Source organism: Phyllobates terribilis, unplaced genomic scaffold (assembly GCF_046119375.1).
Source record: "Phyllobates terribilis strain yellow unplaced genomic scaffold, ASM4611937v1 Scaffold_1__5_contigs__length_1240528914, whole genome shotgun sequence".
NCBI classification, from domain to species: Eukaryota; Metazoa; Chordata; class Amphibia; order Anura; family Dendrobatidae; genus Phyllobates; species Phyllobates terribilis.
In genome coordinates this window covers 1060571001-1060595241 of record NW_027362761.1, presented here as the reverse complement: position 1 = coordinate 1060595241, position 24241 = coordinate 1060571001, and the positions used below count along the sequence as shown (strand labels likewise).

At 43.1% G+C, this 24241-nt stretch overlaps 1 protein-coding gene across 1 annotated transcript in view; it reads left to right on the top strand.

The window, feature by feature from the left end:
* Nucleotides 1-24241, top strand: part of TUSC3 (tumor suppressor candidate 3) — a 417133-nt gene that overhangs the window by 315938 nt on the left and 76954 nt on the right. The window contains exon 5 of the mRNA XM_073645422.1: nt 2206-2346. Within this exon, the coding sequence (XP_073501523.1) occupies nt 2206-2346 (141 nt within the window). The remainder of the gene's footprint in view (nt 1-2205; nt 2347-24241) is intronic.

Below are 24241 nucleotides of genomic sequence, written 5' to 3'. Positions count from 1 at the left end.
ACAACCAAGGAGTACAGGCGAGAGAGACACAAATCCAATCCAGCGTTGAAAGCAATGCAAATGTGCAAAAACGTATCAAAAACTCTACGTGTGAACATAGCCCAAGGTGTGGAGGAGCATTTTTGGTTTTGGTTATTTATTTTGCCTTATATATAAGTCATTACCCTGGAAAGGATGTTCCTTTACATTTTTCCCAGGAAAATCCATTTTGGTTTTGTTTTTGTATGTTTTATTGTGAGTCCATAAAAGTGGCGTAGTACTCTGACAACATTGTTCACAGAAGTAACCTGGGAATCAGAGATGCTTCCAGGGGTCTTCCCCATGCTGTTCCCATGTCATTTGAGCACTGTTCCCATCGATTTCAGCAATTTTCTGGCCTTTTGCAGACCTCCGGGAGGGCCACCGGAAAAAATGCTTTAATTTCCCATAGACTTACATTGGGCTCGTTGCTAGGGTCGAGCACCCGAGTATTCCAATTTGCTGGAATCGAACAACGAGTACCCGAGCATTTTAGTGCACGCTCATCACTATTCTTTACATCTTTGTGTTGAGGCTTTTATTACAGTAATTTAAGCCACGATGCTTTGTCAAGTGGATGGGTTTTTGACCCACAATATTTAGGATATATACAACCCCTATTTATAAAGAGGCTGAGCATCTGTAGCGCTCATGTTACTGTCGGGGAACACAGAACTCTGAGCAGAGCAGCAACGCCAATCTAAGAGGTAAGTATGCATTTAATTTTATCAGGGACATTAGGGTCATATGCAAAAGAAAAAGGAACCAAGATTACCTTCAGTAGTAGTGAGAACATTTTGTTGTTTTTTTTTTATTATACAAATAATATGCAGTGGTTATGCAACAAAATTGCTAAAAAAGGAGGCGCATATCAAATGCCAATTAAACGGTTACATTGTTTTTTGGCATAAATTGTATATATAATGCTACAAACAGCTGCTTGGAAATGATCCAATTGGGGAACACATATATAACATTAGTAAAATGTAAAAAACTTTTAATCATGACATATATAACATTATTGTGTGATTTAGCAAGATTTTACAAAGAATATATTAATGAATGAATCCTAAAAATCATGACAATCATGCAATAAGATTCAAAGGAAAATTACAAAAATCTCAAAAGGGGTCATAGACAAATTATGATGTAGCTATTGGCAGTGTGATGCAATATAAATATATTGAGGTGTTTATGATAGATGTATATACTATGTACTGTATGGACCTAAATGTAATCCATATACATTAGTAAAGTGCATGTGCAGATAGATCCATAGCCATAGTCAAAATGGCAACTAATGGTTAATCCTGCAGTTAACACCAATATTGTATATGGATATATATTTTAGTAAAGTACATATGCAAATGAATCCATAGTCATGGGTAGGTGGCAAACAAAGGTAAATCCTAAAGATGATACCTTTATTGTTCATCAAAACCCACTCAATAAATAATGAATAACCATAGAAGCATTTAAAATATTCATTTAATAGATTTTTAAAAAAATTCAAATCTAAATGAAAAAAAACATAATTTGGAAAACAGACTCAAAGATATATAATAAATACCCAAATAGATTGACTGTGGGGCACAAATCAAAAAATAGAAGCCAAATTGGAGGTTGTGGGGCCTATTTATATGGTATTTATTCCTCTCTATGTGTTTATTTGGTTACATTAATATATTTAGTCTAGCACTCTAATTTATATACCGTATATCCACTGTGATTTATTTATTTATATTTTTAGCTGCTGCTATACGTATCTATTGCACTATGCACTTCAACACATAGTCTGGATTTGCCTTCTATTATTTGATTTTTTATTTTTTATATTTGTAGCGTAATTGCATTATCAGAGGAGCGACACAGCTGTCATTAAACATGTTACATGGTCAACTATGATCAGTAAAGACAAAATAAGTACCTTGACTTGTGAAGTGTGCAGTTTTGTAGTAATATGCGCCCACCCCGACGCGCGTTTTAGTGTACCTTCGTCAGGGGGTCTTTTTTACATTAGGGTCAGAGAAAATGGATTTTCCAGTAGTGTACACCCCTTTAAAAGCATTGTATGTTTTTCCACTATGTTTCTTGCCTCCTCCATGAACAGACACATTGCTTACAATAATTAGTTTTTATCAAACAATGTACTAGATATCACATATTTGTGCTTTTTTCTTGATCTAGATCCGTGTGTTTAGGCCACCGAATTACTCTGGCACAATCGCTCTGGCTTTGCTTGTGTCTCTGGTTGGTGGTTTGCTTTACCTGAGAAGAAATAATTTGGAATTCATCTACAACAAGACAGGCTGGGCTATGGCAGCACTAGTAAGTATCTCAGCCTATCTGTTCACTCGTGCATGTTTCTCACTATTATTGGTTGTGACTTCTTATTGTTTAGTGTTTATTTTGAATCAACCTTCTAGATCCTTTATCACAGAAAATTAATTCTAGATACAAATATGTGCGTTCCACAAAAAGTTGACAATTCTGACGAGCTTGCTTTTTCTATGGTCCTAGAAAGCTAAACTTAGAATAATTTCAGAGAGGATTGCTATATTTATGTTAATGGATACATTTTGGATACAATAATCAAAGCACCAAAGCATCTTAGTAGCTACACTGCTTAGAGTATATTATGGTGTAATGTTCTGACAAGCGAGGGTAAAAATGTAAAGAAAAGGCACCTTCTTCTCAGTGGTCACCCCCAGAATGCTTTCTGTAAATTCATGTCGACATCCCTGCATTGCTCTCCCTTCTCCCGGGATAGCCTATGACTGTCATCTTTTAGGTTGAAGACCTAAAATGTCCTGCAGTCTATACTATTCAGATATATCTGTTTCCATTGGAAACAGATGCAGATGAATTCCACAGGGTACCTGAAACCGAGCCTAAAAATTCTGGCCATGCTCCCTGGATGCCGATGCTTCGTCATTGGCTCTTCCATTCCTTGTAGCAATTGGAGTGACTGGTATTTTATCAGAAAGGTATTAGAGTAAAGGATCCTAAACTTTAGCCTCTTTTCAGAAATATTTGCCTTAATTATTAAAAAAAAAACAAGAAAACATTAGATATCATCTGCACCCCATCTCCTGGTCCTCCATGGGTACAGCACATGGCAGCGTATAACACGTCAACCAGGGCTGTGGAGTCGGAGCCCATTTAGATGGAGTCGGTATAAAATGGACCAACTCCGACTCCTAAAATATATAATAAATTGGGTACAGTAGTTCAATGCAGTTTGTGGGGAATCTTTTTTCATAAGAATTTGGGAAAGTTATGAAATGTCTTATAAATGTCTGTCCTATTCCTGATCTAAGGGTCTAGACTTTTAGCGGAGATGAATCTGTGCTACAGTAAATTGATCACTTAAACATGAGCCATGTATGAGGGAGTCGGAGTCGTGGAGTCGGAGGTTTGGCTTACCGACTCCACAGCCCTGATTTCAGCACATGCTCGGATTCAAGAAACATACAAAGTACAATGTTTCCTTTGTGACCAGTTTCCAGGCTCTCAGTCCCTTGTATACATGCAGTGTGCACATTAGACATTAGTTCAGGGTCATGTGTTTCATCTCATTTCACTCAGCTCTGATGGATTTACTGAGATGCAAACATCTTTCTCAGCCAAAATCCATCTAGTACCGAAAAGCTGCAAGGTAACATCTCCATTATCTCTGCACAGTGAAGTGTCCACTGTCAAGTTCTCTGACATATTGTTTATAACACTGTCAGTTCTGGAGATCCGGCAATGCATACTCACTATCAGATGAAAGGGAGAGGACATTGAGCACATATTAGGAAAAAAGGTGCACATTTGTGTTAGGATTACCGAAAAATTGACACCATCAGTCATTGCCTCATGGAGAAAGCTTCAGCTATTCCACCTCATCCACTGTATTTTATAGAACAGGCAGCATGATGCGCCACGGTACTATGTTGTATTATGTTTACAGTTGGGGGGTTTTGTATATGAAGATTCTACATTTTGTTAAATTTATTTAACCCTTTAGCTAAGATTTCCATATTGGCATGTGATGAATATTCAACTCTTCTAATGGTCACACTCACATTTCTACATGGGTAAACATTATAAACTAATGATGAAAATAATATGTTGGAAAATAATAATTTTCTGTGCCATGAAAGCCAAAAAAAAAAAGAAATCCAAAGTTAGTCAGACAGCTTGACTTCAAGGATAAGCACTCACTCTGCAAAAAGCTATTTCTCCAGCCCTCTTTCCCTATATGCATACATGTTCAGTCGGTGGTGGTGTTTTTTTCTTCCCTGAGAAGTAAAAAAATCTTTCCCCCAGGATTGGCCTTGGTAATAGGCTGGTCCTGCCAATAAAAATGCATGATTTTACTCTAATGTACATAGGGGCCTTTACTTTTAATAACATCTTGTTCTAAGATTCTTTACGGATAGAGATTTTGAGGTAAGCCATATATATGGCACATTAGGCACTAGTACTTCTACTTGTTAGCACTTTTCACCTTGGCCTGAGTTTTCCTTTCTCCTGCTTCCTTTAAATGAGAGTCAGCATTCCAGTTGAGATTGAAATTGTACTCTGTATGCCCTCTACAAGGTCATTAATAAATGAGTGAAAAAGAAGAGGGCCCAGTACTGACCCCTATGGTACCTCACTTAACTGTTACCCAATCAGAGTGTGTCTCTTTAATACCCAACCATTGTTTCAAATCACTGAGCCAGTTGCTAACCCAATTACACACATTTTCCCCTAGTCCCATTGTTCTCATTGTACATATCAGCCTTTTATGTGGTACTGTATCAAACTCTTTTAAAAAGTCCAGATAGACATCATCGACTGCATTTCTCTGGTCCAGTCGGGAACTTGCCTCCTCATAGAAACTGATCAGATTAGTTTGATAGGACTGATTCTATAGGTTATTCTTAGTGAGATACTCCAAAATAGCATTTCTTAGAAAACCCTAAAAGATTTTGCACACAGTAGACATTAAACTTACAGGCCTATAGTGTCCTGGCTCAGAATTTGTCCCCTTTTTTAATATTGGCACATTTTCTGTGCGCCAGTCCTGTGGTATAGAAACCTGTTATTAGGGAATCCTTGAATATTAAAAATAATGGTCTGTTTATCACGGTACTTAATTTCTGCAGTACTCGGAAGTGTATGCTATCCGGGCCAATTGATTTGTCTACTATAAAGGTGTGGCCGTCCTTTTCCTTGAGCTGGAAAGTCTATTCATCTTGCTCCCCATGTCTGTGTCCACTAGCTGGGCTCGGTCTTTCTTAGCCCGTATCCACATGCATGTCACTTGACAAACAGTAAGGTTTTAAATATTAGAGTTAGGACTGTCCCTAATGGGGTCACCGTGACGAGGCAGGATGGCTTTTGCATTATTTTGATCAAAATTATATTAACTAAGTACCCTATATTAATTTCATGCACTATTGCTGTTTATTTATTTATTGCAGGGTATTTGCATATTATATTTCTGTTTTCTTTTTTTCTGTTCTTTTAGTGGCCATGTGTGAACATGCACTTACATGCTGCATGCACCCCAATTTATATTCCAGTTCATTTCTTTAGGTTATTCCAGTTCTCCAAAAGCCCAAAGCCCTCCTTACTGCACCAATTCCTGAGCATCTCCCACTGCCTTTCTGGTGTGGCACGTGGTGTAGGTAGTATTTCAGAGAATACTTTTTTTAGGTATTTGCCTAAAGCTTACAGTCTTATTCCCTGAAATCAATCTTCGGGACCTTATTCTTACCTCTAACTTTGTTATTGGTGCTAATGTGCACCATGAACACTGGGTCCTCACCAGCCCCCTCCCTATAATCTGTCAATCCAATCCTTGATGTGTTGAACTTGTGAGCCAAGAAGGCAACATACTGTTCAATGATCACAGTCTTCCCTGTCTGTTCCGCTATTGAATCTTCCACTACTAGCACCTGTCTGGGACTCCTATTCCCCTCCTTATTGGGGCAGACACTCCCATGGGTTTCAGAGGACATGTATTGCTGCAGAAATGGTGGTCCTGTACTGACACCTCCTTCATCTGCCAATTTAGCAAACTTGTTGGGGTGTGTCAGATCAGATCTAGCCTCCTTGACACTCTTCCCTGTGCACCGCCTTCTGTCACTCTGCTGCCTCATTATCCTGCACCTCCATGCTAACATCCTCCCCCACATCTACACCAATAGTCAATATGGTAAGGAGTCACAAACTGTTCATTTAGATCCAATATCTGGGCTTCCAAATGTTCAATGTGCACACATCCAACACAGCAGTGTGTAGCTGTAAGGTGCCCCAGCGAGGTAGTCGTGGGCGAGCTGTAGTCCCCACTCGCTATGGCACCCTACAGACAATACGTGTCCTCCCTCTGAAGTGTGGCTGTGTATGTGTTGCTCTTCAGTTACTTCAAGCCATCCAATTGCGGCTGTCTCCAGGCATTGCTCTTCTGGGACCAGGGCAGCAAGAACTTCAGAGGACACAAGGTTCTTAACCAGAACTTGAACTTTACTTGGGGAAGAGGGATATATACAGTATTTACAGGCAGATATAATGGATAAGGCCCGACAGGCTATCATCTCTCTCACAGGCACTGACAACATCTTCAGCCCTGGTTCCCTCTCTGTGTGAAGCATCTCTTGTGACTCTATCTCTAGTCCACGAGATTCTTCTGTAACGTTAACAGTGACCTGGATCAAATATCTCCCCCACGTCCTAGCCTGGAGTCCTATTTATCTTCTTCCTGCTTCCTGCAGACTAGAAGTGCCTCGGGTCCTCACTCGCTCTGATGAGTTTCTCCGACCAGCTAACAGGACTCTTGCTCTTGCGTGAGGAGACTAGCACATTAGTGATCCCACTGTCTGAGGGTGTAGAGCTCCCGTCTACCCTAGCAGCCACTATAGTCAGGCTGCCCGCACGATTCCCCGTACTGTCTGGTAATGGCCTCTGGACACTAAAACTGAGGCTTTTTGCCAATGTGCCCACCCCCTGTGAGCTGTCATCACACAGCATTAACTCACCACTGCCTGCAACCCTGCTAGCAAACTCAACCTGACATCTGCACTCAGAACAGTGGCATCTTGTGGCTGTTTACAGGTACTGCAGCCCACAACAAATTATGCCAGGAACAAGCTCTATATCACTCTAGGCTTGATCCGGGCACTAAGTTCCCCCTTTACTCTACTGACTGGACCTGTAAAGCTAACCCCTTAGCTTGGTCTACCAACAGTTCGGAGAGGTCTGACTTCAGGAACACTCCCTTTAACTATCTCAGTACCAAGGGAAGGTTAAGCCCTTCCCCACTATTACATAGCCTCAAATGGCTGTTCAAAGACTGCATACATGTGACAAAATGTGCATCAGATGGCATCGTAAGACAATTAGGACATTTTACTAATGGGAATTGCACAGACAGGTAACCTAATTTGCACAGTTACCATTTCGTAACAGATTAGTAAAGAATTGGCAGCGCTAGGTTACTGCGAAAAGCGAGATATCACGAGATCTTTCACTGTGAGGAGGGCTCACTCCGGATGCCGGAATCCCACAACCCTGAAGTTTGAAACCGACTTTGGCTAAAAATTCAGTTCTTTTAGGGGGACATTAGGGACACTTGGGACATCTTTAGTTAAAAAAAAAAAAAAGTTGCAAGTAATGACACATGGCAGATTTGCAGAAAAATGTATCACTTTTAACCACTGCTCAATTTCAAGTCGGTGGAGCAAAGTGGACGGAAGCATAGGCCTTATTTTTTAACTTTATTTATATTTTCATACCAGTTGTGACATCCCAGTCTCCATATATTTTTTAATCATTTTTTTTATTATAAACTTACTCAAAGTTAAGGACATATGTTGGAATTTGGACGTTGGTATTATACTCTGATATTAGCACTTCAGGCTTGTATGCTCTTTTAATTCATACTATCAGTATTCCCCCACTATATATAATAATAGTATTACCTGGTATTGGTTATCCCTTTTTATCTGAAAATTCATGGAATACTTCACTTTTTTTAGGTCATGTGATCTCATGATGACCTCCTGAGAATGTTATAGCTTTACGTTATACGAAGGGGATCAGAATCTCAGTCAGTAGATGTTTTTGTATGATGCAAGTGCATGGAATGTACTACAGAAGTTCTTTACAGGAATGGGAAACAGAAGCGCATATCAAAGATAATGATGATGACTGCACAGTGCTTTTCAAACATTTATAATTTAGAGCATCGCCTCTTTTAATGTATACTGATAATTAGTTTATTTAGGAGAATATGAAGACAAGGATATTCATGCTGTCATACCGGTAGACACATGGTTCTGGTTCTAGCTGATCATGTGATGTACTGATATAACTTGGGATTCAAAGTATAGAGAAATAACATGCATGATGACAACTAGGAATCATAAAGTTGTATGTGTATCCCCCTATAAGATGTAGCAGAGCCAGCAGCTACCTCATTATGTCTGCACAATGTTCATATTCTCTTTGCAGATAAAGTACAGAATGGTTTATATATGCAAAGAGTGATGTACTTAGCAGAACAAAATAACAGATTACCAAGAGTTAATGATTTAGCCCTGCTTTCCATACATGCCAAGGTCCTGAGCTTAGTTGAGTGTGTGCTCAGAGAGAGAAGGAGAGAGGAGGAGACATCCTGTGGTGTTTGGTTTTGCCTGGAAGCTGAAGGAGCAGGTAGGAAGCTCAGACAGAGCTCCTGTACATGAGAGACCACAGCTTCAGCTGCAATCAGCTGTGTGATAGACTGTGCATATAAGGAGAAGCTAGGACTCAGGAATTGCTGCACTATTTATGTACCTGCATTGCTGTACTGAAAGTAACTGTGTTTGCTGCATTGGAATTGAAACTCTGCTGAATCATCTGTCTGGATTTATCTGTAGCTGTTTGCAAGAAGTAAAGTTTACGAATAGCCTATCCGTCTCTCTGTTTTTCTTGATTATCGGATGCACAACATATCATCACACCATTAAACAGAAGTTAACACAGTGCACCCTGGCATCACAAACTACCTTCTCTTTTACTTTTCTTCCTGCCTTAGTGAAGTGATAAATTCCGCACACCACTTGTGTGTGACCTATGGCAGTGTAGTGCATCATTGGCATTACAGGTGGATGCTGAAGGGAAGAAAACAAGTGTTTGAAGTACTTCATGAAAGTAATTATACCATGTATTAGTGAAGTGTAGAGTGTGCCATAAATCAGGTGGGGGGTACGGTAATAGAAGAAAAATAACTAGAAGTGCTTTTTTAATCTCTTAAACTTCTAGCAAAGTTTATGAACTGTCTATTACATTTCTATCAGGTGCATTTAAAGTGCGTTTCATAGTTTTCCCTCTTTTGTTATTGTAGATTATTTTGCCAAATGATGACCACAAAAAATATATTATCCCTTATGATACCGACCTTATTGTTTCCACTGCTCCTGTTGCAGCCATTTGCTTGCTTAGGATGCGTAGAAATCATCGGTTTATTATATTCATTTCTGTTTAAAAAGCATCTGGATTTCTGCCGAAGTCTGCCATTTGCTGTGAGTTACCGAGCGTATGGTAAAGCATATTCCTGTTTGTTTATTTACTACAAATGTAATCTATACAAATGTCAACAAAATTAACAAGATCTTCAATCCCTGCATGAAATTGCATTTCATTAGAAAGGTGCGATAAACTCTCAGAGCAATGCTCTTGAAAGGTAGGAAATTGGAATTGATGTACTGTATAAAAGCAAGGAAGCGATTTATTCCAATGCAATAGGATCTACCCAAAGTGATTTAAGCTTCTATTTTATCGTTTTTTAAAACAAGTCAATTTTAAAGTTCATAAAACAAAGTAAGTTACTGAATCCCGCACAGTAATAACTTTCAGGGAATATAATGTTCTTCGGGAGAGCGAGAGATCAAAGTGGCAAAACAATAACGAAATCTACCCAAAAAGCGAATGAATCAGCTCTTGCAAAATCAATCTAACATGCTCACCTTATGTAGTAGGGTTTTAATGATAATCGAAACGTATTTTATATCTGAACATTGCTTAATTCTCAACGTTAATCTCATATGCCTCATACACACAGCAGAAATCTGTTGTTTTAACTGGAAGTAGATGAACAGGGATATCCTGACCCAGGGTCTTTTTGGGGAATTCTTCAGACCTTCCTGGTGGCGGCAGCTCTAGTTTCATCTTCCTCAGTTCGGCAATAGATGTCTGCAGCTGCTCTACGACAATATCATCATCATAAGGCTATGGCCCCACTATCAGTATTTGGTCAGTATTTTTCTCAGGAGTGGGAGCCAAAACCAGGTGAGGAACAATCAGAGAAAAGGTATAATAGAAACAAGTGCCTCAATTCTGCATTTATCACCCACTCCTGGTTTGGCTCCCACTCCTGAGAAAAAATACTGACCAAATACTGATAGTGGGACCGTGGCCTTACTCAGAGACCGTGCGATCTCTTCTTGCAGAAACTCCCGTAGATCCTCCATGGACATATTCAGCAGACACTTTTTGTGCAATTTCAGTATAGTGAACGCAATTGTAAGATATAGATATCTCATAGTCTCAAAGTGAGAGTAAAAGGTGTTGGATCCAAGAAGCATTGCAGAAACCACTTTGTTGTATAAATCCCAGTGGACATGTCTTCTTTATCCATGAGCTTTTCTGAGAATTTGCTCATGATGACTTTGAAACCTTTGAAGTTTGGGGAAGCCGGTGATAAAAAAAAAACTTGTGCATCACATGCCTTTGGTTGGTTAAGAGCTGAGCCAGAGCCCAGAAGGCGTCCTCCTCTTTCAAGTACATGAGCAGCACAGCTGCAATTTGACTCATCCCTTGACAATAACTAACTTCCGCATTGTAGACAGAGTAGGCCGATAATACATCAAACAAGGCCCTCTGTTGACTCCGCATTGCGGAGCAGTTTACTCATGAGGAGTCGGCCAAAATACCTGTCGAGAGGTGCAGAAGTCTCATTGACAGTTACAGGAATCGTTTGATTGCAGTGATTGCCTCAAAAGGTTGTTCAACAAAATATTAAGTTAAGGGTACCATCATTTCTGTCCAGGCCTATTTCATGAGTTTAATGTTTTTAAAAATTCTGTGGCAGCAGGGTTGAAAAGCAATGACTGACTTTCATTTGTTCATTTTCATAGATTTTTAATTTATTATTACTTTTGTCAGATTCAAGTTATTTCTGTGACCATTGTGGGTTTTTCTTTCATTAAACGAGGGGTACTAACAATTTTGACCACGTGTGTAGATGTTGGACGTCACATAACTAACGCTCCTGCAAACACATAAAAAGTAATTACAGTGGTCACAAGTTCAGGCTTTTAATTTCCATATTCTAGGACTTCTAGATAATTACATCCACTAATTCAGCTTTGAATGGATTTTATAAAGAAACCTTTTGCGCTCCCAATTTTTCTTATCTGATTTTACAAGTCAAATACTGAAGTCTACAAGTGTAGATTAAAGGGATCCTGTCATATTGAATGTGCAGTCCAGTCTGTGGGTAGCACGCTATAGAACAGGAGGAGCTGAGTAGATCGGTATAGAGTCCATGGGTAAAAAATATTTTAGAATAGCTTTTAATGCACTCATTTAACTCCTTACTCATGCTGGTTAGGATTCGAGTGGGTTGTCTTATTAGTGATTGCCAGCCATTCTCATAGGAGTTTGTGCTGTCAATCAGTCGGACCGCCCACTGGACTCTTAAGCTCAGAATAAACAGAAATTAGTATAAACAATATATACTATCATTCTGCTCACTGCATACTGTTGCCCTTGAAAAGGACTCTATGTTCAATGTGACACTTTCCCAGTCACCCGAGCAGTGCTGTATTATACTGATGCAGCGCCACCTGTTGGTTATGACTGGAACAACAAAGAGTATCATATAAAAACTAGTAAACAGAAAAAAAGGTGATAACTGTAGCAACCAATCAAGTTTTATCATCTTTAATTTAGATGATTGAAGGGTTATTTTTCTCTCTGTCATTCATGACCCAGATGGGAATAACTAATTCTAGGTTATGGCCACCAGATGTAGGGTCACAAAAACACCCAAGTTTCACTGTGCTACCCTGTTTGCGTAACTCCCTTAGAAATTAATGAGAGTTACAGAAACAGCTTAGCTCGGCTATTTTCTTCACCCACCTCTGTTGTCCGGGACCTAGAAATATTGATTCCCATCCGGACCATGAAAGACAGAGATGGGAATAGCACTATAATAACTGATGGACGCAGTGTTATTAGCTTGGCAGCGGCAGAATGTCTTGTGCCTTTTGGCAACATTCCGGATGATTTTTCTTCCCTAACGTCCCTGTGGTGTATTTTCTGGTAAGTCTTGTTCTTCCTACAGTCTTTTATGCACTGACACATAGTATAGTGCATCCCCTTACAAAGATATTTTGCTTGAGGCAATGAGAAAAATAAAATATATTTGTTCAGTACCTTATCAAGCCAATTCCCAAATTATTTCATGCTTTCTAATAGTCAAGTAAAATTATGAAAAGTGGCTGTTTTGCCTGCATTTGCTTTCAGAAATAATTGCATTGCGCTCATTTATGGTCAGAGTGAGATTGAATGTGACACTGGTTGGTTGTACTGTTTGAAAATGTGCTAAATTGAATTAGGGATTGGGACAGCTCCATGACCTCCTTGCTGTGAGGTGCGGCACATTACGGCACTCACAGTGCTCCTCGTATCATTTCGTAGCCTTCGAATAGCTGGTGAGCTTAGGCACCGTGCACCAAGCTGGAACATCACCACAGGAGGGTAATATAGCCAGAGAAATGCGTCCTTTGTATTGTTAGATATTCATTTGTCAGAAAATAATAACCCGTTATGGTCTATCCACTTTTAAGCACTTTTTTTTTTCTATTTCAACAGCCATTCGATTTTATTCTTCCATTGATGTGTCTGTTGAGGACTTGTGTTTTTTTGGGGTTTTTTTTTGTAGAACAAGTTGTGGTTCTTATTGGCGTCATTTCACAACATATTGTGTGCCAAATAATTTATTGCATTCGTATACAAAACACAGAAACCCCTTTAAAAAAAGAGTTGCACCAAGACACATGCCTTCTTTTTCGGGACCTTTAGAGGGAATCTGTTTTGCAGTTTATTGCTACTCCACATGAGAGTGGCATGATGTAGGAGCAGAAGTCCTGATTCCAGCGATGCATCACTTCCTACTGCAGAATTTAAATTCAGTTTTATGTGCTGCAGATCTAGCAGTGCTCTGAATGTTGAGCTCTGTATAATCCCGCCCACACCACTGATTTGGCAGCTCTCTGTACACTATGCATAGGCGGTAAGCTGTCAATCAGTGGGGAGGGTGGGATTATACAGAGCTCATGAATATGGAGGACTACATTGCTGCAGGGTAACTAGCACTCTAGTGATAATGTTTGCTCAGAAAACAGTGATTTTATCAAAACTTTAGCAAGCAGCCTAGCAAGTGACACTTGATTACAACTGCTCCATTGTAATGTGGACTTTGGGCGTAAATTTCTCTGGATCTGTCAGGGTCTATACTGATGCACTCTACAACTGATTGTCAGTCCGTGACGGGGCGTGTTTCCAGCCGCCACTCTCAATACTGTGAGTAGTGACTGTAATTGCACTCCTGCAAGACTGAAAATCTGCAGCTCCCTGAAGAAATAAAGTTAATTTTCTCCTGGGTAGCACACTTTCAGCACAGCGGCCGGGCACCTTCATAATGCTATAAACCTGCAGGTTAATAGTGTTATCAGCAATAACAGGTTCCCTATAAATAAATGACAAATAACTAAAGATGAATATAACATTTTAAAACATAATTAGAAACAAGCAATAAATGTTATTATTGACTGAAAGGGTTTGTCCCATCTTTTTGTACAGGAGCACAGCACTCCTTAGCCAGCCGACTTTCTGATTGCTGGGGAGGGAGGCAGATGCTGCTGCGTTATTGACAGTTCGAAAAAACCCAGAGAAAAAAATTGACGACATAGGAGCCTCTAAGTACGAAAAAATACAGTAAATTTATTTTATTATAAATACATGATCAGGTACACAGCAGGGATAAGTGCAGAAAAATCTGTGAGGCTAAAAGAAGAAAGATCCACCCCACATAGCGACCTCCAAAATAGATCCTACATACACATATATGAATAATATATTACAAAGGTATATATAGGGACAACAGGAACATCACCATGGAAAAGAAGGTAATAGGTAACATCTCAATATATATTCATACAGCCAATATGGCAATATCAGTTAAATTGATTCAATACTATTTTTGATTTCATTTAGAACATGGGATATCCACTACCGTGTCCTCATTACTTAGATGGTATTGCTGGGTAAGTACTCCAGCCACTTGTTACCTTAAGCCCATAGATAGTCCCCAGCACAGCCACTGTATACATACCAGGGATGTCGGGCAGGCGTCACGTGACAGTCGCTGGGCAGTTAAAGATGCAGGAGTCTAAATGGATGGTACGCACGTGGAGCGGAGGTGCCCCGACGCGCGTTTCGGTCTTCCCTTCGTCAGGGGGCGTGTGGGTAAGACTGGTGTATCGTATTTATAGGCGCCGTACGGCACCATGGACCGGAAGTGACGCATGCGTCGTCATGGGGACCAGGACGCCGGCCGGCGTCCGCGTCACTCGACATCCGGAGGCGGGGCAAATAGCTCCGACGCCGCATGTCAATCAAGACACAGAGAGCCGGCAGGCGCCGAGGAACACATAGCGTGCATGCGTGCCTGGTCACAGCCTTCCCAAAAAGATCGGTGTCAAAAAGGTATAGTATCTCATATCATGGTTACCAAAGGATACCAGGAAAGATATATAGAAAGGAGGGGAGAATGGACTACACGGACACCCAAAACAACAATGGCTGGTGGCAGCACATATCAGACACGGAATGATCGGTTATCTAGCCATCTAATTGCACATGTTAAAGCATATACCCCCTCAAAAGCCATATGCTATACATTTATCAAAAGTTATATAAACCTTAGAAGGATATAAGTGCTGGCACCAACCATCAGAAGGGGTACAAACACCAAATTAACACACTGAGGGTCACACAGAGTTAGTCGGCCCAAAGAGTTCGTATAGATAAGAATAATACAACACTACACTTGCATAGAGAGTATATAGCAAACATATTTCCTCTATAGATTCATATCTTCCGTTTTCATATTGATATATCATGCATTTATTTTTCATTAGACAACAAAATATGACAGACAAAACATCCATGCAAATGTACACATATAGACACCAAAGGGCCAAGATATATATTTATCTCTAGTCCATATTTCTTTATGGTACGTGATCCCTCGTAGTCCCTTCTACACGGGTCGAAAAATGCACATATAGCGAATCCAGAACCAAAGTCCCCAGTGGAATGCAAACAATGTGATACCAAAGAGAAATAGTAGGAATCCTAAATGACACAAAAAAGGATAAGTGAATAAAAGCAATAAAAAACATAGAGGAATAAAAACAAAGCCTCAACCATATGGTCAATGCAGGTGGACGCATGCAAGAACATATATGTATAGATACATAAATAGATGACTATATATACATCTATATTAGAACATGGTGGATAACTAAAGGAAGGGAGCATAGCTTATACTCTCGTTCAGTCCATTGGGGTGCAACGTATTGAGAGTCCAGATCCAACGGGACTCCATTTGTGCAAGTTTAATCCCTATTTTTCCACCCCGTATGTTGGGTACGATACAATAAATACCCCTTATCTTCAGTGCCGAGGCATCACAATTATGATGGGTCTTAAAATGGCGCGGTATAGTTTTTAAGGTGGATGTGTCCGTGTGATCAGCCGCAGCAATAATTCCCAGAACATGTTCGCGAACACGCACCTTAAACTGACGGGTAGTCATGCCCACATATACCAGTCCACACGGACAGGTAGCAAGGTATATAACATTTTTCGTGGTACAGGTAATAGATCTATTTATCCTATAAGACTTAGACCCATCAGATTTAAAGAACGTGTCGCATCTTTCAAAGTTCGGGCCCGAACATTGAAAGATGCGACACGTTCTTTAAATCTGATGGGTCTAAGTCTTAGGGCTTAAACTTGCACAAATGGAGTCCCGTTGGATCTGGACTCTCAATACGTTGCACCCCAATGGACTGAACGAGAGTATAAGCTATGCTCCCTTCCTTTAGTTATCCACCATGTTCTAATATAGATGTATATATAGTCATCTATTTATGTATCTATACATATATGTTCTTGCATGCGTCCACCTGCATTGACCATATGGTTGAGGCTTTGTTTTTATTCCTCTATGTTTTTTATTGCTTTTATTCACTTATCCTTTTTTGTGTCATTTAGGATTCCTACTATTTCTCTTTGGTATCACATTGTTTGCATTCCACTGGGGACTTTGGTTCTGGATTCGCTATATGTGCATTTTTCGACCCGTGTAGAAGGGACTACGAGGGATCACGTACCATAAAGAAATATGGACTAGAGATAAATATATATCTTGGCCCTTTGGTGTCTATATGTGTACATTTGCATGGATGTTTTGTCTGTCATATTTTGTTGTCTAATGAAAAATAAATGCATGATATATCAATATGAAAACGGAAGATATGAATCTATAGAGGAAATATGTTTGCTATATACTCTCTATGCAAGTGTAGTGTTGTATTATTCTTATCTATACGAACTCTTTGGGCCGACTAACTCTGTGTGACCCTCAGTGTGTTAATTTGGTGTTTGTACCCCTTCTGATGGTTGGTGCCAGCACTTATATCCTTCTAAGGTTTATATAACTTTTGATAAATGTATAGCATATGGCTTTTGAGGGGGTATATGCTTTAACATGTGCAATTAGATGGCTAGATAACCGATCATTCCGTGTCTGATATGTGCTGCCACCAGCCATTGTTGTTTTGGGTGTCCGTGTAGTCCATGCTCCCCTCTTTTCTCCCCTCCTTTCTATATATCTTTCCTGGTATCCTTTGGTAACCATGATATGAGATACTATACCTTTTTGACACCGATCTTTTTGGGAAGGCTGTGACCAGGCACGCATGCGCGCTATGTGTTCCTCGGCGCCTGCCGGCTCTCTGTGTTTTGATTGACATGCGGCGTCGGAGCTATTTGACCCGCCGCCGGATGTCGAGTGACGCGGACGCCGGCCGGCGTCCTGGTCCCCATGACGACGCATGCGTCACTTCCGGTCCATGGTGCCGTACGGCGCCTATAAATACGATACACCAGTCTTACCCACACGCCCCCTGACGAAGGGAAGACCGAAACGCGCGTCGGGGCACCTCCGCTCCACGTGCGTACCATCCATTTAGACTCCTGCATCTTTAACTGTCCAGCGACTGTCACGTGACGCCTGCCCGACATCCCTGGTATGTATACAGTGGCTGTGCTGGGGACTATCTATGGGCTTAAGGTAACAAGTGGCTGGAGTACTTACCCAGCTATACCATCTAAGTAATGAGGACACGGTAGTGGATATCCCATGTTCTAAATGAAATCAATAATGGTATTGAATCAATTTAACTGATATTGCCATATTGGCTGTATGAATATATATTGAGATGTTACCTATTACCTTCTTTTCCATGGTGATGTTCCTGTTGTCCCTATATATACACCTTTGTAATATATTATTCATATATGTGTATGTAGGATCTATTTTGGAGGTCGCTATGTGGGGTGGATCTTTCTTCTTTTAGCCTCACAGATTTTTCTGCACTTACCCCTGCTGTCTACCTGATCATGTATTTATAATAAAATAAATTTACTGTATTTTTTCGTACTTAGAGGCTCCTATGTCGTCAATTTTTTTTCTCTGGGTTTTTTTGTGTCTGTCTGACGATGAAGTATATTGAGTCCATAATATGGTAGTATTGAATATTCTATGATATGATCTAAATATATACTCGATCTATGAGGTACATACTACGCGCTTCCATGAACTGTGTATATGTTATTGACAGTTCGGCATAGTCGCTCCACTAGCCCAAACTTGCGAAGGTATTCACCCCCATGGCATTTTTCACGTTTTGCTACCTGACAACCTGGAATTTTTTTTTTTTGTGAGGGTTTGCATCACTTCATGTAAAGAACATGCCTACAAATGTGAACATTTTGGTTTTCTTTTTATTGTGAAGCAAACAACAAATAGGACAAAATAACTGAGCCTCCCTTTATCCAAAGTCACTTTTGATAAGTCTCTATGAGCTTTCCACATCTTACCACTGGGATTTTTGCTCATTGCTCAATGCAAAACTGCTCCAGCTCCTTCAAGTTAGATATTTTCCTCTGGTGAACAGCAATCTTCAAGTCTGACTACAGATTCTCAATTGGATTAAGGTCTGGGCTTTAACTAGGCAACTCCTAAACACTTATACATTTTCCCTTAAACCACTCGAGTGTTGCTTTAGCAATACACTTTGGGTCATTATCTTGTTGGAAGGTGAAATCACTGACAGACTGAAACAGGTTTTGCTCAAGAATATCCTTGAATTTCACACCATCCATTTTCCCCTCAACTCGGACCATTTTCCCCGTACCTGCTGCCGAAAAACATCCCCACAGCATGATGCTGATGGTGTTCTTGGGGTGATGAACTGTGTTGGTTTGGCGCCAGATATATCGTTTAACTTGGTAGCCAAAAAGTTAAATTTTGGTCTCATCTGACCACAGCACCTTCCTCCATACATTTGGAGAGTCTCCCACATGTCTTTTGGCAAACTCAAAACCTGTCTTACAATTTTTGTAAGTAAAGGCTTTTTTTCTGCCCACTGTTACATAAAGGCCACCTCTATGTAGTGTTCGGCTTATTGTGGTTGTATGAACAAATACTCTTGTCTCTGCTTGGGAACTCTGCAGCTCCTTTATGGTTACCTTTGGTCTCTGTGCTCGCTCTCTGATTAATGCCCTACTTGCTCGGGCTGAGCGTTTTGGTGGATGGCCCTCTCTTGGCAGGTTTGTTGTGGTGCCATGTTATTCCCATTTGATGGTGCTCCAGGGGATCATCAGAGATTGGGATATTTTTTTATAACTCAACCCTGACTTATAACTAACGAACAAAGTAGCATTCTGTAACTCAACCCAGACTTTTACTTCTCAACAACTTTGCCCCTGACTTGTTTGGAGATCTCCTTGGTCTTCATGGTGTTGTTTGGTTAGTGGTGCCTCTTGCTTAATGGTGTTGCAGCCTCTGTGGCCTTTTAGAAAAGGTGTGTATATACTGACAGGCAGGGCTGCCACTAGGAATTTCAGGGCCCCATACTGTCAAAATTTCTGGGCCCCCTTGAGACTCCGCCCAGTCTCCACCCCAGGTCTGCCTTCACCCCTTGAACCTTCCACAATCCCACCCCTCACTCTTGGAAAAACTCCATTCTGCACCACGTCTTCACCAATCACACATTAAGGCTATGTGCCCACGATGCAAAGCAGAAATATCCTGAGCGTTTTTTCCTCTCCTTGGCAGAAAAAATGCATTCAGATTTTACAAGCGTTTTTACGTGCGTTTATGCATGTGTTTTTTCAAGCGATTTTGAGCATCACTTGGAAAAGGGCTTGACAACTAGCATGGATTTATATTGTGTGACCAGAGAGTCCTGCTTGCAAATGCTGCATCCATAGTAAAAAAAAGAAATAAAAAAATAAAAAAAACCTTATACACATCTCTCCGGCAGCCACCGGTCTCCTCCTGGCGACGATCCTCTCTCCTCGGCGTCCCGCGGTGTTCTGGCAGGACCTGCGGTGACGTCATTTAATCAACTGATGGTCACGCGACCATCACCTGACTGCTGACGTCAGCGGTCGCGTGACCATCAGCTGACTAAATAACGTCACCGCAGGACGCCGAGGAGAGAGGACGCGGCTGGGAGGAGACCGGGGCCGCCGGAGAGGTGTGTATGAATTTTTTTTATTTTTTACTTTAAATTCTTTTTTAACTTGCAGGTATAATGATACCTGGGTTGGAGGAGAGTCTCCTCTTCTCCAGACCCGGGTACCATCCGCGCATTGAATCGCATAACATCCGCACGTATACAAGTATACATGCGGATGTTATGCGATTCAATGCAAGTCAATGGGCGCGATTTCACCGCAAAATCACACAAGAAATGGTTGTGCTGCGGATTTTTCCGCAATGATAATCCACAGCGGAAATTTCCGCAGCATGTCCACAGCACATGCGGATAATCATTGGTAAACATGGCAGACATTTTAACAAGCGATTTTAATGCGTTTCCGCGGCGGGAATGCCGCTGCGGAAACGCATTAAATCTGCATTGTGGATGCACAGCCTATCCATCGAACACCAGATCACATACATAGCCAGCAGCTTTTGTTTTGGCCAAAAGATTTCTTAAGCCGCTACCACAACAAGGTAGCCCTACTCTGCTCTAACCTATTAAACATTTCTTAAAAATATCCAATACTCTTTTTAGGTATATTTTATTTATTTTTCTTTAAGGGAATGTGTCACATACAGTTTTTTTAACTAATTGCAACCAGATTGTGTCAATTTTTTTTATAATCTGTATTTCTGATTGTAGATTCCATGAATCATTCTCTCCCCAACCAAAATGTATAAGCTCCTGGATGATCCTGAGCGCGGCCGCCTGATGTTGTAATTCGGCATTTGGTTTTGCAGCATCGCTCAGGGTCATCCAGTAGCTTATAAGTTTTGGTTGTGGGTTGGAAGAGGGGAGGGGAGGGAATGATTGCATCATACAATCACGTACTGAAATGGTGGACAAATATATAGACTTAAGTTACCTACTCACACAGCCAGTGGCACTGCCGCGCCCGCCGCCCAGTCAAGAAAAATCTAATGATCACCTCAGCTTGCCCACCGCCACCACCTGCCCACTGCCGCCGCCACGGCCTGCGATCACCGAATTAATAGATGTAAACAGGGTATATTATTGCATATATATTCACCGATTATACACTGCTAAAATATCTTTACTGGTATTTGTTAAAAACCTATTATTTCTAGAATATAAATGCACCTCAAAACATGATAACAAAGTGATAATATAAAAAAATGATCAAGTAGTCAAGAGTAAAGGAGGGAGGGGGGCCACTCCATTTAGCACAACTACTCGTCCCTACCTGTCTGTGGAGTTGGCACCCTCTTGAAACAAAATTGGCGCCCCCGCTCCACAGCCACTCACCAGCCTCCCCCTCACCAGCCTCCCCCTCAGCAGCCTCCCCCTCAGCAGCCTCCCCCTCAGCAGCCTCCCCCTCAGCAGCCTCCCCCTCAGCAGCCTCCCCCTCAGCAGAATCCCCCTCACCAGCATCCCTCTCACCAGCTTCCCCCTCACCAGCCTCCCCTGCACCAGCCTCCCCCTCACCAGTATTCCCCTCACCAGCCTCCCGTCACCAGCATCCCCCTCACCAGCATCCCCTCAGCAGCCTCCCTTTCATCAGCCTCCCCTCAGCAGCCTCCTTCTCATCAGCCTCCCTTCAGCAACCTCCCCCTGACCAGCATCCCCTCAGCAGCCTCCCTTTCATCAGCCTCTCTCTCCTCAGCCTCCCCTCAGCAGCCTCCCTCTCATCAGCCTCCCCTCAGCAGCATCCCCTCAGTAGCCTCCCTCTAATCAGCCTTCCCTCATCTGCCTCCCTCTCATCAGCCTCCCCTCAGCAGCATCCCCTCAGTAGCCTCCCTCTCATCAGCCTTCCCTAAGTAGCCTCCCTCTCATCAGTCTCCCCTCAGCAGCATCCCCTCAGTAGTCTCCCTCTCATCCACCTCCCCTAAGTAGCCTCCCTCTCATCAGCCTCCCTTCAGTAGCCTCCCCTCAGCAGCCTCCCACTCAGCAGCCTCCCTCTCATCCGCCTCCTTTTAGCATCCTCCCTCTCATCAGCATCCCCTCATCAGCCTCCCTCTCACCAGCCTCCCTCTCATCAGCCTCCCCTCAGCAACATCCCCTCAGCAGCCTCCCTCTCATCAGCCTCCCCTCAGCAGCATCCCTCTCATCAGCCTCCCTCTCATCAGCCTCCCCTCAGCAGCATCAGTCTCATCTGCCTCCCCTCAGCAGCCTCCCTCTCACCAGCATCCCCTCAGCAGCCTCTTTCTCATCAGCCTCCCTTCAGCAACCTCCCCCTTACCAGCATCTCCTCAGCAGCCTCCCTTTCATCAGCCTCTCTCTCCTCAGCCTCCCCTCAGCAGCCTCCCTCTCAGCAGCCTCCCCTCAGCAGCATCCCCTCAGTAGCCTCCCTCTAATCAGCCTTCCCTCATCTGCCTCCCTCTCATCAGCCTCCCCTCAGCAGCATCCCCTCAGTAGCCTCCCTCTCATCAGCCTTCCCTAAGTAGCCTCCCTCTCATCAGTCTCCCCTCAGCAGTCTCCCTCTCATCCGCCTCCCCTAAGTAGCCTCCCTCTCATCAGCCTCCCTTCAGTAGCCTCCCCTCAGCAGCCTCCCACTCAGCAGCCTCCCTCTCATCCGCCTCCTTTTAGCATCCTCCCTCTCATCAGCATCCCCTCATCAGCCTCCCTCTCACCAGCCTCCCTCTAATCAGCCTCCCCTCAGCAACATCCCCTCAGCAGCCTCCCTCTCATCAGCCTCCCCTCAGCAGCATCCCTCTCATCAGCCTCCCTCTCATCAGCCTCCCCTCAGCAGCATCAGTCTCATCTGCCTCCCCTCAGCAGCCTCCTTCTCACCAGCATCCCCTCAGCAGCCTCCCTTTCATCAGCCTCCCCTCAGTATCCTCCCTCTTATCAGCTTCCTCTCAGCAGCCTCTCCTCAGTAGCATCCTCTCAGCGGCCTCCCTTTCATCAGCCTCTTTCCTCAGCCTCCCCTCAGCAGCCTCCCTCTCATCAGCCTCCCCTCAGCAGCATCCCCTCAGTAGCCTCCCTCTCACCAGCCTCCCCTAAGTAGCCTCCCTCTCACCAGCATCCCCTCAGTAGCCTTCCTCTCATCAGCCTCCCCTCAGCAGCCTCCCTCTCAGCTGCCTCCCTCTCATTAGCCTCCCCTTAGCATCCTCTCTCATCAGCCTCCCTCTCATCTGCCTCCCCTCAGCAGACTCCCCCTCACCGGCATCCCCTCATCAGCCTCCCCTCATCAGCCTCCCCTCAGTAGCCTCCCTCAGCAGCATCCCTCTCATCAGTCTATCCTCAGTAGCCTCTCTTAGCAGCGTACCTCTCATCAGCCTCCCCTCAGTAGCCTCCCTCTCATCAGCCTCCCCTCAGTAGCCACCCTCTCATCAGCCTCCCCTCAGCAGCCTCCCCTCAGTAGCCTCCCTCAGCAGCGTCCCTCTCATCAGTCTCTCCTCGGTAGCCTCTCTTAGCAGCGTCCCTCTCATCTCTCATCAGCCTCCCCTCACTAGCCTCCCACTCAGCAGCATCCCCCTCACTATCATACACACACACACTGCCCACCGCCTCCTCACTAACAAACACACACGTGTAGCAGAAGCGAGAGAGCCTTTAAGAGAACTCTTATATGATGCTTCAAAGATGGAGACAGAATGCCATCTGCTGGCCAGACACAGTCAAGCGGAACCAAGATATACAGGAGAAGTTGAAGAGAGAGCAGATTTAGACGCTGGACCCGATCAGGTGACTTCCAGGAAGGAGTTCCTGGAGATAAGAGGCCAGCGCGCCAAGCCTGAGGAGTTTTTGGCGCCAAGCAGCAGAGAGGAGGAGACGTGTTCTCTGCGTGCTGAGAAGCCCCGCGTGGCAGGCCTAAGCCAGACGCCTGTGAGGTGCCACAGCCGGGCGCCGGTGGAAGAGCTCCAGATCCCTCACAGATGTGTCCCGAGTGCTGTGCCTGCTGAGGAGACTCGGAGCCTGCTTGCGGTGCTGAGTGAGTTCGCGGAACCCGACGTCGCCCGCCGACAGACGAGGTCTGGAACCCCCTACCCAAGGCTTGAGAGATTGCCTCCAACAGCAAAGAAGAGAGGAGTTGAGAGACGGCTGTCCCAGGAAAGTCACGCCAGTGAAAGCAGAGGAGCTGCATACGTGAACAGGGCCGTCACTTCTACTGTTCACTCACGGTACTGGGGCCAATTGGGTTTAGGTACTCAGGTTGGGAGGGGAACGGTTGGGGTTAAAGAAGCTCAACGTGATCTAATTGAATTTGTCCGGAAAAGACTTTCGGCCTAGCGGGAATAACCGGTGACCCCCGCTGGGGCCATATGCAGAGTTAAAGAACTCACGTGGTGTCCCCCTTGACTGAGGGCACCACATTAGTTTGAGAGACTTCG